Raw genomic sequence first — 17,524 nt, forward strand, 5'->3', positions numbered from 1 at the left:
ATAAGGGGTTGATGAAATGCCACACTTAGGGTAGGAGAAAAATACCGCAAACAACTAGAAGACCTAAGGTTACACAGAGGCTAGTAAGAAAGAAATGAATATCATAGCCTCGAACAAAAGAGATGGCTTCATTATAAAGCCTATCAAACTCCGCATTTGAAAAAAATTCACGAACAAGAGTAGGGTAAACATAACCACCTAAGGTGACATAATGAGTCCATCTGAATCTATCAAAAAGAGTTCTAAGGTTGAATTGCATAGATAAATTAACGTTAACTTGGCGGGTTTTACAAAGAGCATGACAACAATAGCGGTCAACATAAGTTGTAGTGGCTCGAGCAGAAAGAAAGAAAGTGTAATCAAAAGGAGCCTCCGAAGGCTCGACTCAATCGATAGGAGCTCTAGATCTATCAATGACATTTCTAGATGACCTAGAGGCACGCTTAGAACTACTACGACAAGTATTAACCATAATTGCTAAACATGTGATATACAAGCAAATTTAACAACTTAAGCTGACAAAGAACAAATGAAAAATTTTAAAAGATAAAACAAAGAGCAAGAGAATAAATACCACACAAAATGCTATGAAGTGTGATGAAGTGCAAATGTACATACAACGACAAAAGCATAATTTTTCATGAACAGATACGAATTTGAAAACTAAGTGCACATGCTAGTTGAAAATGATGAGAAGAAGACCATGGTATGATTGGAAGTCAAAACGCTTGACCGTAAAAGTATTTTAGGTAGAAAAACTGAAAATGAGTTATGTAAGTTTAGGGGTTTTTGAAGTTAGGCTCAAATTCAAAAATTGATGCTTGAAATCAGTTAGAATGATGTTTGGAATGATGATTTTGTCCTTAATTTAAGAGAAAATCAACAAAAATAAGATAATTTTGTGTGAAATTGAAAAGGCCAAGGTTTAAAGTTTTGATGGGATTTTAGGTGATTTTAGGCAAAATGTGATGTTTTTGGAAAGGGCTTTTTGTTGAAAACAAATAAAACATATGTTTAGAGAGATTTGATTCAAGAAAAAGCAAGTTTGGAGGTGATTTGAGAGAGTTGAAATAATCAGCAATGAGATAACATGAAGAAGAAATGAAAAAAGGTTGGAAAAAAAGGGAGTCTGCCATCTGGATTCATGTCCTTATACCTTAGAATTCAACAGATTCAATCAATTGAATTTGCCAAATTCGATCGACCAAATTTTGTTAAACAATTTGGTTAGCTGAATTTTGTAGTCTTGTAACCGAAAGTGCACAGTCTAAGTTATTTTTCTATGAATTTTGTTATTTAATTTTGAACATGGAAAAGCCCAAATGATCTAACTATGCATTTCTTTTCATTGAAAAAACATAAAATGCAAAGTATTTTGATGCAAAATACAATGAGAAGGAGATCAAATACATAAGTAATCAATGTATACATAATTCATAGAAGATTTTCAATCAAATATTGTCTAATTATAAAATTATGCATTAAGCAAATATTGAAATTTTAAATTCAACCAAAACACTACAACCACAATGATATGTAAGTGCAAATGCTAATGTGGTGATTCCATGATCCCAAGTTCACCTCTAATTTTGCAAAAAGATTTTTCCCAAGTGGTTTTGTAAAAATATCTGCAAGTTGATTTTCAATGGATATAAAGTCAAGACAAATATCACCCTTTTAAACATGACATCGAATAAAATGATATCTAATTTCAATATGTTTGGTTCAAAAGTGTTGAATCAGATTTTTGGATAAGCTAATAGCACTTGTGTTGTCACACAAGACTAAAGTTTTAGATAAGCTAAATCCATAATCCCTAAAGGTTTGTTGCATCCACAAGGCTTGGGCTCAACAACTACCAATAATAATATATTCCACTTCTGCAATCGATAAAACTACAGAGTTTTGTTTTCTTTAAAACCATGAAACTACTGCATGACTTAGAAAATGATAAGTAACATTAGTACTTTTTCTATCAACTTGGTTCCCAATAAAGTTGGAATCCCAAAAACTTACTAGGTCAAAAGAAGTTTTCCTAGGATACAACAAATCTAAAAATCGAGTGTCACGCAAATATTTGAAAATTCTTTTAATGGCTTTTTAATAGGATTCCTTTAGACATGATTGAAATCAAGCACATAAGCACACATTAAACATAATATCGAGTCTACTAGCAGTTACATATAAAAGAGAGTTAATCATGCCTTTATACATTTTGACATCAACATTTGACCTACTTTCATATTTAGTGAGCTTGATAGTTGAACTCATCGGTGTACTTGAGGCTTTTTGTCCCTTCATGCCAAACTTCTTTAATAAGTCTTTGATGTATGAAACTTGGTTTATGAAGATGCCCTCTTTGTTTTGTTTGATGTTAAGTTCGAGAAAATACTATGCTCATTTCAAATTCTTTGCTCATAAGATTAGAAAATTCTTAACACAAAAAGACATTCGTAGAACCAAAAATGATATCATTTGAACTAAGAGTGTGTCATTTTCTTTATACTTAATAAACAATGTGATATCTACTTTCCCATGCTAAAGCCTTTTTCAAGCTAAAATTTACTCAAACGTTCATACCATGCTTAAGGTGTTTGTTTTAAACCATAAAAGGCCTTTTGAAGTTTAAAAATATGGTTTGGAAAATCATAACTTTCAAACCTATGAGGTTATTCAACATAATCTTCCTTCATGATAAATCTATTTAAGAAAACACTTTTGACATCTATTTGATATAAAATAAAATTTTTAGAACATGTAAATGCCAAAATCATCCTAATGGATTCTAGTCTAACTACCAGTGCAAAAATATCTTGAAAATCTATTCCCTCTTATTGGTTGTAGCCTTAGGGCACTAATTGAGCTTTATTTCTAACAATCGCTCCTAATTCACTCATTTTGTTTCTAAAAACTCATTTTATGCCAATAACAGATTGGTGATTTAGCGAGGGATTAATTCCTAAACATTATTTTTTTTCAAATTGATTTAGTTCCTCTTGCATTGCTAAAATCCAAAACTCATCATTTAATGCATCATGAAATGTTTTTTTTTTCAAATTGTGAAAGAAATAATAAATTATTACAAAAATTGAAAGATGATTGAATCTTAACACCTTGAGTTTCCTCACAAATGATCAATTCTTTAGGATAAGCATTTGCATATCGTTAAGCCTTAAGGAGATCTTTATCTTCATCATGTTTTGACTCTTTTTTTTTTTTTGTCTTATCCTTAACCTCATTTGGTGAATCATGAATTTTTGTTTGGTCTCCTTTTTTAACTTGATTATCATTAATATCAACTTGCACATTAGTTGAGGGATTAGATTCATAAAAAATAACATGCATGGATTTTTCAACTATTATGTCCTTTTGTTGAACATTGCTAGATTATGAATATCCAAGAAAGATACCAATATCCGATTTTAAATCAAATTTTCCTAAATTTTTTTTTGTGTGAAAAATAAAACACTTGCATTCGAAAACTTTAAAATAACCAATATTTAGTTTTTGTTTTTCTAAAGTTCGTAAAAAGTTTTATCCATTGATGGTCTTATTAAAACACAATTTAAAACATAACATGCGGTGTTTAAGGCTTCCATCTAAAAATATTAAGGTAGAGCTATTTCATTTAGTATGGTTCTAGCCATCTCTGAATTGTCCTATTCTTCCTTTCAACTACACCATTTTGTTGAAGAGTTATAGGACAAGAGAATTGATGTTTTATACCATGCTCACCACAAAAGTTTTCAAACAAATGATTTTCAAATTCTCCTCCATGATCACTCCTAATGCAATAAATATGCATTTTTTTTTTTTGTATTTCTTGACAAATTTTGAAAATGCATGAAAGGGTTCATCTTTTGATGCAAGAAAAATTACCCAAGTGAATCTTAAAAAATCATCAATAATAACAAAAGTATAATGTTTTCCACTTAGACTTGCGGTTCTTAAAGGATCAAATAGATCAATATAAAAAGTTATAAAGGTCTAGATGTGGAAATATGAGTTTTTCTTTTAAAAGAATGTTTCGTTTATTTGTCAAATTGTAATGCATCACTAATTTTATCTTTAACAAAATCTATTTTCGAAAGATTTTTAACAAGCTCTTTCTTGAAGATTTTGAAATCAAGTCCATGCTAGCATGACCTAATTTTCTATGCCACAACAAACTATTTTTATGCACTATGGAGAAATGTAGATTTTCATGAAATGCATTTTTTACATCTATAGTATAAACATTTACATCTCTACTTCCTACACAAATTGGCTTTCTATCATTCATATTTTTTATAATACAACTATTTGACTCAAAAATAACTCTAAATCTTTTATCACATAATTGACTAATGCTGAAAAAAATATGTTAAGACTATCAACCAAGAGAACATTTTCAATAATAATGTGAGAGCTATTACCAATATCTCCATTGCTAATAATTTTGCCCTTTATGTTATCTCCAAAGGTGACATGTCCTCCATCTTTCTTGTTTATTGTCGAAAATTGTGAAATATCTCCAATTATGTGTCTTGAGCAAGTGCTATCGAGGTACCATTTACTTTTCTCTTTTTGTTTTTCCATTCCTAAACATAATAAGACATTTAAGAATTTATCTTAGGTACCCAAATCATGTTGGGTACTTGGAGGTTAGTTTTGTTCCCTTAAAAACCTACACTTTCTTATTGTCCATATGATGTTTCTTTTGAACTAGGCAAGATGATAAGATGTAATCTTTATTTTAACAATAATTGCAAGTTATATTTAATTCACTTGAAGTTGAGACTTTGACAAAATAATTTTTTAAAATATTTTGCTTTGATGAAAGGTTTATAACCAAGTTCTCTTTTGTTTAAAACTCCTCTTTATACACCAAGCATTTTATCAAGAATATTCTTTCCATTTTTGAATTTTAAATCTATTTCACTTAAATCTTGCGCTCCCCTTTTTAAAGCTTCCATTTCATTTTCTATAGTTTTTTTATCCTTTTGAGCTATGCAAAGATCATTTTCAAACTTTTGTTTTTCTTTTTCAAAAATGGAACACTTGTTTTCTTTATTTTCTTTTCTTTAAGCTTAGAATTTTTTTGATTAGGAAATCCATTTTCTTTCTTTAAAGAATCATTTACTTCTTCCAAGTTTAAAATTTTTTTTTCTAAGAGTTGTATTTTTTGACATGCAAAGAGCAAGGTTTTCATTCATCTCTTCAAATGTATCATATAAATCTTCATACGAGAGGCACTCATTTATCTCATCATCTATATTATCTAAATGATTAATAGTATTAGATAAGCTAGAGTTGGTTACCTCATCATTTGTGATTGCCATAGAACACATATTGGCTACTTCATTATCCACATTTTGGATTTACTTTCATCACTACCATCCCATGTAGCCTTCATTGCTTTCTTTTTTTATCTTCCAATTTTGAGGAAAGGGCAATCATATTTGATATGTCTCGACTTCTTGTATTTATAATACACAACTTGTTCTCTCCTTTGTCTTTCCTCTCTTTCACCTTTAGTGGCATCCTTTTTGGTGAAGTTTCCATTTCTTCTTAATTTTCTATTTCTTAAAATCTTTCCAATCTTCCTAGTCAAGATAATAATATCCCCATCTTCATAATTTGACATCTCTTTTTCTTCTTCTAGAACTTTTCACTCTTTTTTATGAGTGATTTGAAGGCAATGCTCTTTTTCTTCTTCTCCACTTCTTCAATTTGTCATTGTTTCATAGTAAGCTCATGAGTGACAAGTGATCCCAAAAGTTCTTCAAGAGGTAAGGTCTTGACATCATTTGCTTCTTTGATTGTTGTCACTTTAGGATCCCAAGAAGAAAACAAACACCTAAGAAGTTTCTTGACATCTTCTTGGCTAGTATAAATTTTACCAAGATTTTTCAATTCATTCACAATAGTAATAAATATATCAAACATGTCACTAATAGTCTCATCTTCTTTCATTTTGAATAACTCATATGAGTGTATGAGAATGCTAATTTAGTCTCTTTAACTTGTAAAGTTCTCTCATTTGACACCATCAATAATTCCCAAATTTTTTTAGCTAAGGTACAAGTTTGTACCTTGCTAAAGTTATATTCATTTAATGCACAGTATAACACATTCATAGTTCTAGCATTAATGACAATATTTTTCTTTTCTTGAAGGGTCATTTCTTTCTTAGTTTTGGGCACTTGTATTTTATCTACTTCTTTCATAGGAACATGAAGTTCATCTTGCACAACATCCCACAACTCATAATCATTTTGAAGGAAAATAAACATACAATTTTTTCAATGGGCATATCCGGTGCCGTCAAACAATGGTAGTTTATTATGGACAAACCCTTCACTAACGATATGAGATTTCCCTAGATTCATGGTCATTGCTCTAAACGGTTAAGTTTATAAAAATGAGTAACCTTGCTTTGATACCAATTGAAGGATCAAACAACTTAAGAGCGAGAGTGAATTAGGTAATTTAAAATATTTTTTAACAAATTAAATGCATTATTTGAATTCTTACAATCTAAAATCACACTCAAGTAAACTCATTAGTCAATATAACTAGGGACATATTAGTTTGTTATCATCAAAATAAGAGCATAACAACTCCTTGAGTAAACATAGTTGACTATACATTATTGTTTTCTAATTATACTTTGAGTTATGACAATTTTTTGTACACTTTCAATTTAGTTTTGACAAGGGTATTTAATAATTTTAAAAGTTTAATAAATGAGATTTTAATTAATTAATTTACAAGTTTTATTCATATTTTGAATTAAGTACATACTCAAGATAGTCAGTTGAGGTGATATCTTCCTTTTGAGGGTAATACTTCTGGAAGGGGGGGTGACATCTTCCTCTGGATGCCAGTACTTCAAGAAGATGTCACCTCAATCCTTGATTTTCCCTCACTCTCTTTCAAAATAAACATTCCTCTTTACAAATCCATCTGGTCAAATTGGGTTCCAGGAATGTTAAAGTTATTGGGGAGACAGGGGTGGGGGTATATATACGCACACACAAGGAAACACAATGTCAAAGATGACAAAAGATTACATAATATGAATAATTCATGAAAAAAATTGAAGTTGTTGGGGTTATAATAGCTATTTGAATAATGTTGACATGAGTCACCGACATAAAAGAAAAAGTTAAGTGTATAGATAAGACTCATCAAGATTTTTTACTCCAAATCAAATTCTGACAGGATTCCTGCACACTGAAAAAATTCGAAATGCAAAGCGGATATGAACGGCTTTTCAGCATTATAATGTTTAAATTGCATGTCATATATATTTTGAAAATATTATGAATACTTACTTTTTAATATATAATTAAGTATAAATTACGTGATATTATATTATTATTGTTATTTTATTTTAAATTTAAAACTATGTATTTTAATTATTCAATTTAATATTTAAGGTTGGACGTACATTAAATCTATTTTAATGTTATATTTGAAAATCTAATGTTTGCCTAAGAAAAATTCGTCTTCTTCTTCTTCTTCTTCTTCCTTGAAAGAGTTTGTGGTATTATGGTTATGACTTGATTAAATTTTGCTAATAATTAAGTGAAAAATGGAATGATAGTAAAATATATAACCATTTATTAGCTTTTAAAATTAAAGTGACATATATTTAGAAAAATAATGCCATGTCAAATGGTATATATTCTATAATCTTTTAACCCAAATGAAGTTGAATATGGATAGATAAAATGGTATATGCTGTGAGAGAGATCCATAAAAAAATAAAGATGAATGTTGTAGAAGGTTCTAATGGATTCAATCGAAAGACATTATATTAAATTATATAACTAAATATGAAGCATACAAATAATATAATATTAATGTATAATATGTGAGCACTAGGTGCCACACATAAATTAAGGTTTATTTTAAACTTAAATTAGGTGACAAAATAACTTATTTTGTATAAATCATAAATTTTATGCTTTGATTAATGGAGTTATAACAAATTTCTCCTCAAAGTTTAAGTTATGGTGGATTAGAATTAAGCTAAACATCGAATAACAATAAACTTAAGCTTAACTCAAATCCAAAACATCATATTCTAAGTTTGAATTAGAGCCAACTTATAATTAAACAAGGACACATTGAGGAAGAAAAATGGTTCTTAGAGAAAGAGAAAAAAATCATCAAAGAATAAATAAGAGGAGAAAAAGAATTGTTGAAGAACAATAACAATCCTTAGAAAAAAGAGTTCTAGCGAAAATTGTCAGACAAGCTCTCGAACTTGAACAAAGCCGAATTTTTTGCTTAAGTTCAATTCATTCGAGTTGAATATGAATTTCAAACTGATTTGGCTATGCTCGAATCCAACCCTAATGTTAAACCCTTATTAAGTAAATGATCAGTCATCATATTGGTTTTGTGAATCAATTTCTTATTTGTCAGAAGCAATTAAGACTTAACAAGAAAAACATTTGAACAAAGTAGGAATTTGTTATAATATTTTTGCGGCAAATTAAAAACATCATCTCTGGAAAACTTTAGCTATGGTGTAGGCAGCTGCAGAAGCTATGGCACCAATGAAAGCAGTTTGCATAGCACTTTTGAACGGCTGATTCCCTGTAAAATAGCCCTTGGCAAACCCAAATATCAGCAACGCTAGAATGGTCAAAATCACTGATCCCACCAATGCTTCTGTGGCTACCGGAATCAGCATGTATGGAAGAAGTGGCACTAAACCACCCATTATGTAAGATAAAGCAATTGTTACAGCGCTTTGAAGGGCTCTCATTGGATCTGGTTTCCCCAATCCCAGTTCAAACCTGCAGAAATTTTCAAGAATTAATTTATATTGTTTTCTTTGTTTGGTTATCACTTTAATGCATGATGCCTAAGAAAGACTTACTTCATCATGAAATCAAGCCAGTGTTGTGGGTTCCTTCTTAAAGCATTAACCACACCTTCATATTCATGGGGCTCAGCCCCATATTGGGCGAGAATATCAGCACATTCAGCCGCTTCTGCAATTAAAAGATAATTAATTAAGATCTTCTTTAAGCATCCGAGATTTAAATTTCTAGAGGAATTACCTATGTCAGGGACATTGATGATCTCTTCTTGTTCTCTCTTGAGCTCCCTCATGTAATGATCAGCTTCACTTTTCGCTGCTAGATACCTGCAAATTCACATAGATTTTCGTATCATTAAACAGAATTTTCAGATACCAACGTCTTGAAGTTATAAGTGAAAGAGAAGTTACCCTCCGAGGCCCATAGATATGGCTCCAGCGGCAACTTCAGCTATGCCAGCAATGAGAATGATAGAGGAAGCGACTTCAGCGCCCGACAGGCCCGCAGCGAGGGCAAAAGGGACAGTAAGGCCATCGGAGACACCGATGATAATGTCACGAACAACTTCACTGGACATGAAATGCTTCTCTTCATGCTCTTCCAACAGAAGCTTCTGCTTCTCAGGGTCATCACTGTGACCATTTCCATTTCCATTGGCTGCCATTTTCAGAATTAAAAATATGCACAACTCTTACTGTTTGTTGTTTCTTGGAAAAGAGATGAGCTGGTGAGTGAAGAGAAGGATTGAGAGGGGGGCTTTATATAGGGAAAGAAAATGAGGTTAAATTTTTTATGGTGTCTGTCTTATGCATATAATTATGAAAATTGAAAGTGTTGGGTCTAATGCAGGCCCTAGCGAGATTAATGATATTAAAAGTTTCAATATGTGTGAATCTCCATTGTTTGTTTTGCTACTACCAAACTGTTTAAAGTCAAAAGTTGCATTCATTTTGTATTTTCTAAATAATTAAGAAGTTTTTGTTCCATTCAAGTCTCGCAAATATATAGTATATGGATTTTTCCTTAACATGTATTATTGTATATGTTTTTCTTTATGAATTCTTGTTAAAATATTCAGATTTGATTTCATATTCTTATAAATAGATTTAGTATATACAGTACGTTATTAAGTTAGCTCTTAAAATTTGCTAGTTAATGACCAGAATCTATTGAAGATTTTAAGGTACTAATCACGTAATTATTTATCAATTTATTAATATTTATTTAATATTAGTCTTAATAAAAAAAATAGTGTAATCAAGTAAGTGCTTAGTTATGACTGAGGGAACTAATTCTAAAAAGGAATAAGGCGTGTGGCTGGCACAAGCCATGTGCTTAGTTATGATTGAGGGAACTAATTTTAAAAAGGAATTAGGCGTGTGGGTGGCACAAGCCATGTGAAGAAAATGAAAGGTGAACAAGAAAAAGTTAGGCTTTTTCTCCGAGGCGTGTTTGTGCCACGGTCCTACATACAGAGACAGAATCAAATGTGACACTTCACCAACAATATTTTTTAAAACAGCAAATTACGATTTCATACCTAAAGTTTGGGGCACGAATTTGCAGCTATTAAATGTGTGCCACGAGAAAGGTATGATCAAACAGTATTTTGAAACCAAGCCGAATCAATTGATTCAACCGCTCTAATGAAGAATTAGTTTGTAATCCAATTTAGTTTTCATATAATTGTTAGACTAACTAAAAAATCGGCTAAACCCAATCATAATCAATATAGAAACTTCAATTTATGAGAATTGTTGTGCATAGTTTGTTCTAAATACAAAAGAATTTATGCTATTAAAATTTGAAGTCAAGAATTTATAAAGAATCAAATACAGTTTATGTGATTATTTATACTCTAATAGTGTGTATTGTATTATTAGTATAAATAAACAAATTCAAAGTAATATTTGTCTTTTATAATGATAAATTTGAGAATTTGTTATAGATGATACTCGTATTAACTAATTTAATAATTGTATATTGTTATAAAATATTAATTCAACTCTTTATAATTATTTATTCAATTATAAAAGTTTAGATTGAAATTAGCCGGTTAAACCGTGAACCAGCGAGTTAACTAGTTTAACTACCAATCTAATTTTAAAAACATTGTGATCAAATCAATCTTGAAGGAACAATCCAACTCAAGTAAGGTTTATTTGCTATAAAAAAAATCATTTTTCTTCGCGAAATTTAAAAGAAAATTGAAAAAAGATATATGGATATCAAATCACTAGATATGATAATATCATACATTTTTATATGCAATTCAAGTTAAATCATGTCCGAAAAGATACGATTAAGGTAAAACTACACCCAAAAAGGTGCGATTGAGACCAAATAGTACATGAAAAAAGTGTGATCGGTGGAAATCACACTTAGAGAGATGCGATCTTATCGAATCACACTTGTTTGATGCGATTCCAACTGTTCCAATGATCAATACTCATCTCAACTTTTAGGAGGGTGTGATTCAGATTAAATCACATTAAAAAAAGGAGTAATTTAATTAGAACCGCACTTGACAAGATGTTGTCCAATAAGATCAAACTGTCATTATACTTCCAATAATCGAATCACATCTTTATAGGTGTGATCTAGCTAGATTCAAGCTAAATCACACTTGACCAAGTGCAATCCAATAAAAACCCGAGAGGTTAGTGAAACCAGTATAGTAATAAAATTTCCAAGGAGAATGTCTGACCAAGTGTAATCCAACAAAGACCCCAAAGATTAGCAAAACTAGTTAAGTAATTGAACTTTCAAAGATAAGGTATGACCAAGTGCAATCCAACAAAGACTCCAGAGGTTAGCGAAACTAGTGGAGTAATAGAACTTCTAGGAAGAAGGTATGAATTCGAGTCTCTACCATAACTATCTGGTAAATCTTGTTACTATGCCTCAAAGTTTACTCGTACGACCAAATCAGACAAGGTTTCCAGTTAACCAAAAAAAAAAGTTGCTATCCAACAACATCATACCTTAATTGGTGTGATTTAGGTGTGATAAGTCCAAATTGTTGGTGATCACTTTTAGGGATAATATAGTAATTTACCTATTTGACACCTTGTCATAATCTGTTAATTGAGTTGAATTCATAAATTATCTTCCTAATTACAGTCAACTGAAAAGTTGGCATAAACCTTGTTGTTTCTTAATATGGTAAGAATACAAAAACAAAAATACAAAGTAAAAGAATGGTAAGTTTTGATAGCGAGTGATTCTGAATACAAGATTCACGAGAGAATCAGAAATCTCTTGATCTGTGACTATAAGGTCTAGATCTACCCATGACAGGTTGACTAGATCTGATTTACTTTAACTGCCAAGGGCAGTTGGTGTAAAAGACTTATTGGCAGTTGGATATCTATTTATATATCCAAACTACCTCCACTCCAAAAAGATAACATAATTTTTACAAAAGAATAAAAATTCTTCTTCTCCCTTGGCACAGAAAACACACAAAAAAAAAAGTCTAGTACTATGTGGGCAAATGGTGTCGTGGAAAAGACTCACGTCAATGTATCTCGCGCCATATTTGAATAGGTTTCGTCACGAAATAAAAGTTGGGTATGTCGAGTTTATATTTGCAGAATTTACATAATTGATTTTTGGCATGTTAAATTTTTCCAACAATGGTATTAAAGCATAGGTTGCGAATATGACATATTTTCTATAAATTACATTATGTACTCTATGTAATTATAATCTGAATTTGTTGATTTTAAAATGAAATTTTGTTTAAATTTGATTTTTTGGGCACGAATTAAACTCGACCAAAATTGCATGAAATTGAATATTAGAAACATGTTAGGATGAAGCCTAGATGTCCTTTACATGCATTGAAATTAAAATCATGTCGAATCAATGCCAGACTCGACAAAAATTGAGCCAAAAACCGTGATCCATGACGTGTTTTACTAGCCAGTGTATCACTGGAATCCGACAATGTTGGACACCATCGTTAGTCTGAGAAGGACAACCAACCAAAGAGCTTTAAAAGCTCTATAGTCTTGTCACTAGAGAATGGCCAAAAGGTAGTCAATTTAACAGCCAAAATTTTAAGGTTTATCACACAAATCCAGGTAAAAATCAGGTCGAGAAGACTCAATTGCCAACTTGTTTGGTCAACAGGTTGATCATGAATCAACTTATAGTCAACCAAATTGAACCCGAACTGGTCAACGCCCACCTAAGATAATTGACCAATCAACAGTAGTCAATAGTCAATTTGCGATCACCAGCGCATGCTAACATGTGAGAGTCTTCTCCCGATGCTTATGGGTCACTCCCGACACATGAACGCGTGTGTATACACTGTTTCAACATGTGCAACATGGACACAACATGTAAAGGAGCATACATCCATATTTTGGCATGTGACAACACATGAGCAACTCTTTCTAGTGTGTTGGGGCTTGCGAAACCATTTTTCGGTGCCTGGCAGTTGTGTGATGCTTGAATCTACATGTGGATTATGTTTCATAGGTCCTACAACACGTAAAGACAAGTAATACCTCATTTTGGCTCTTGAAAACACATATAGGTGTTTCAAAAATATATATTTCTAATTCATGCAAGATTGTTGACTAGGGATCATCACCTTAAATATATAATGTGATCATTTGATGATCTAATGATGTATATTGAGACTATATATATAATTAATAGTACTCTTTTAATTTGAAAAGAGATAATACATGGTCTAATAATAATCATGCATGACTATTAGTCCCGTAATTAATTATCTTATTCAGAACAAAAATTTGAAAACTTTTGGGACTAAGTGGATACATTACAACTTGCTAAAGAATGACGTTTAATAATGTATGAGAGAAAATCCACCGCTTTGATGTTATTTCCAAATTAACAAAATTCTAGGTATTTAACCTATTGCAAATTTCATAGAGACTTTATTATGGATAAAGTGACTCTGAAGAATGATACGGATTGATGAAATATTTCTAGTCATAATAAATGATGTATTTGTTGTATCATATCTTTTATATATGTTAAATGTGAGAATTTTGAGATTGGTAGAATTTAGTGAAATTCTCATCCAAAATAGCATTGTCACAATTAAATTGAATTTTAAAATGTCAAGCATTTGAGTCATGGAAGATGATTGGAAATATAGTGAACTTTCGATTTTGTGCCTTATGTGAGATATTTCAAATTTTAATGTGTAAATATAGCAATTGATGTGTATTTGATTATATTAATTAAGTAGTGTCTGATATATATCTATGTGATCTAGTTAACCTTAACATCCTAAGATATGATGGCTGATTTGAATGAGAATGATACTGAATAGGGATAATTACAATGAGTAGCATTTAATAATACACAATATCTTAGATTATCAAAAGGCTTTAAAAGCTATAAATCAGGTTAAGATAAAGTCATAACTAACTGAGAGATAAAACCCAAATGGTGTCTTACACAAACATGATATGTACACACATCACACATATAAGAAGCAAGACTCTCTTCGTGTAATATCTTGACTAGTTCCATAAATAACGATCTGGTATACGAATACTAGTAATGCTTAACTTCATATGTCATAAGTATGGTTTTGATAGAAAAGTTTGGAGGAACTGCAACCCTAATTGAAGGCAGTTGATCATAAATTTGATAAAATGTCAAATATGACTATGGAACTAAAGTTAGCTAGGCGCAACCTGAAAAATGAATAATAGGTTCATGCAGTAGAACGATCTTTTCCCAAAAGTGGGAGCACATGATAGATATATGACCCATAATAAGAATATAAGGACTTTTGTTAGTAGTTCTTGCCATATAGAACTAAAGGTCAAGCATCCTTAAGGCAGCTCGACCTAGTACTCATGCATACGTTGTAGAGTCAAGTTTTAAAAGTTTCAAAAGTAAGTGGTCTAAGTTTTAGTAGGGGAAGGAGGTCGTATAATACTCAAAGAACAAGAACAAAGAATTAAAACAGAAAAGTGGCAAACATACCGGAAAGAGAGACAGGAACAAAACGAATAGCTGCAATAAAAGCAATGAGAGTTATTTCACCTGACGAAATTCTGATAGAAATTTCGAATGATGAAGATGTTGAGGTTCTTAACAGTCTATCTAACCTCTTCAAAGAGTGTGTTCCAGTTTTTGTTATAACTACAGTTAATAATGATAGTTATGAGACTCAATAAGTAGATGAAGATTTACAAGGTGGTGAGTCGAGTAATTATCCAGAAAATCAAACTATTGGTGCAGAAGAGATTCAAAATATCGAGATCAATCCGAAACAAGAATTTTTAGAGGAAGATTTTGCATATATAAATACCATTGATGTTGATGCATTGTATCGTACGGAAGAATTTCTTAATGGCTACGAAGAAAATTTTCCAGAATGGAGTGAATTTGATGGAAAGGTTGTACATGATATTCCAATCGAGGAATCGGAGGTTGAAGAGAAGACCTACGTTAATAAAGATATCGGAGGTACAAGTAGTTTTTCAAAAACAAATCCTGCTAGTGGGAATGTTCGTACCGATGCATTTCATTGGTTACCATCTTTTCCTGATCAACCATCTACATCCAGAAGCTCAAAAGTATCGATTGATAGTGATTCTCCAAAATTTGATACATTATTTCCAAGTAAACAACATGTCATTGATGCGATATATCAAGACGCGCTTCGTAAGGGATATCAATTTTTGGTGAACAAATCAAACACGCTTAGATAGGTGGTTAAATGTCGTAACGAAGAATGTAAATGGCGTGCACGGGTAATTAGGGTGGGAGAAAGTGATAGTTTTGAATTACGCCGTTTGGATAGTCGTCACACATGTTGCAGAGATCAGATATTACCTCATCATAGGTAAACAGATGCCTGAGCTTTAGGATAAATTTTGAGGACCAAATTCATATTAGTTGATCGTGTTTATTGATCAAAGGAGATCATTGTTGATATCGCTGACCGATATAAAATTGATATATCATACACACAAGCATGGCGGACGAAACATTGGGCGCTTCAATCATTGAGGGGGATACCAGAAAAGTCGTTTATGTTATTGCTAGAGTATTGCTTCAATTTAGAACGTTGTAATTCGGGAACTGTGACACATACACTAACGGATGAGCAGGATCGATTTAAATACTTTTACATGGCATTCGGTTGTAGTATCTGTGCATTCTAGTAATATATTCGACCAGTTATTTGTATTGATGCTGCTTTCTTAAAGGGTAGATATATTGGTCAACTATTTATTATTGTTGCATTGGATAGGAATAATCAAATATATCCACTTGCTTTTGGGATTGGTCCCAGGAAAGATCATGACACATGGTGTTGGTTTTTAACAAAGCTGAGGGATTGTATTGGTAAGGTACATCATTTTAGATCGACATGTCAACATATTTTCTACAATGGCTGAAGTATTCCCTAGTTTGCACCACGGTTATTGTTGTCACCATCTCTATTGTAACATACGGTCCAAGTACAAAAAGAATGCCAAAGTCGCATGGATGTATTGGAAAGCAGCTAAGGCGTACACAGAGTATGAATTCCAACAAGTAATGAAGTCATTAGCCCGTATGCACCCTGATACAGCTACATACCTGTGTGAGGTGGGCTTCGATCGATGGGCACGAGCATATTTTCCAGGGTATAGGTACAATATAATGACTACCAATATTGCTGAGTCATTTAATGCCTTGGTCAGACACGCTCGAGGCTTACCTATTACGATGCTAATCGAGTTCATCAGAGGTACATTGCAGCGATGGTTTTATGAAAGAAAAAATCATGCTAGTAAGTTAATATTCAATGTTATAATATGTTATAAATGTGTGTTATAAACTTATACTTGATTACTTACCAGATCTGTTTATATTTATATGATTTACAAATGCTTATACCAGTCTAGTCACACATTGGGTTGAAGATAAGATCATCAAACGTGTGCGAAAGTTTTCAAACTTGGAGGTGCATCCTATAACATCTGAACGATACCAGGTCCTTGGTAGTGGCCAATATGATGCCCTGGTCGACCTGACAGAGCAGACATGTACCTATAGAAAATTTCAATTATCACAGATTCCTTGCATGCATGTTATTGTTGTAGCAAGATATATTAAGCTCACCACCTGCATTCAATAGGTGCATCCATACTACAGCACAGCTTTTTATCGTACAGTATATGCGGAGGCAGTCAATCCATTAGGAGATCAATCAGAGTGGATTCATCTAGAGGAGGCAAGTGTTATCCACCCACTATTTATGCATTATCATCGTGCGGGCTGTCCAACAAATAAAAATAGACGTCCTTCACAAGGAGAGATTGTTGAACAACTTATCTGTAGCCGATGTCACAAACCTAGACATACAAGACAAAATTGCAAGAGTCCTATTCCAATACCTAGTTCTGTACCATCAAGTTCAGGAAGAAAAAAGAATGATGGAAAATAACTGCACTTGTTAATTGTACTTGTTAATTTTAATATAGATGTTGTCTTTGTACTTGTTTCTATAACTCTAATGTTTGTGGTTGTTCATTTTAATATAAATGTTGTCTTTGTACTTGTTTCTGTAACTCTAATGTTTGTGATTGTTACAGAGAACAGATTCTGATTATAAAATGTTATCTTTTTATATCGTTTTTTTTTCCATTATATTTGTCGCTTATGGTAACTATATAAAAGACAAATGCATATAAATGAATCAATATATG

General features: G+C 31.8%; 1 protein-coding gene across 1 annotated transcript; it reads right to left on the minus strand.

Moving 5' to 3' along the window:
• Positions 1 to 8,384: 8,384 nt before the first annotated feature.
• On the minus strand, positions 8,385 to 9,574 carry LOC123217433 (vacuolar iron transporter 1-like). Its single transcript, XM_044638464.1, has 4 exons — positions 9,233 to 9,574; positions 9,063 to 9,148; positions 8,879 to 8,993; positions 8,385 to 8,795 (listed from the first exon to the last, which is right to left on the minus strand). Exons 1-4 carry the CDS (start codon positions 9,484 to 9,486, stop codon positions 8,498 to 8,500), a joined length of 753 nt encoding a protein of 250 aa, XP_044494399.1. The 5' UTR covers positions 9,487 to 9,574; the 3' UTR covers positions 8,385 to 8,497.
• Between the last annotated feature and the right edge of the window lie 7,950 nt (positions 9,575 to 17,524).

Source organism: Mangifera indica, chromosome 5, assembly GCF_011075055.1.
Source record: "Mangifera indica cultivar Alphonso chromosome 5, CATAS_Mindica_2.1, whole genome shotgun sequence".
Taxonomy (NCBI): domain Eukaryota; kingdom Viridiplantae; phylum Streptophyta; class Magnoliopsida; order Sapindales; family Anacardiaceae; genus Mangifera; species Mangifera indica.

Coding starts and splice junctions, on each gene's coding strand:
- LOC123217433 (XM_044638464.1), bottom strand. CDS start 9,486: ATGGCAGCCAATGGAAATGGAAATGGTCACAGTGATGACCCTGAGAAG. Junction 8,994..9,062: donor CATCAATGTCCCTGACATAG/GTAATTCCTCTA, acceptor TTTTAATTGCAG/AAGCGGCTGAATGTGCTGAT. Junction 8,796..8,878: donor TGGCTTGATTTCATGATGAA/GTAAGTCTTTCT, acceptor AAATTTCTGCAG/GTTTGAACTGGGATTGGGGA.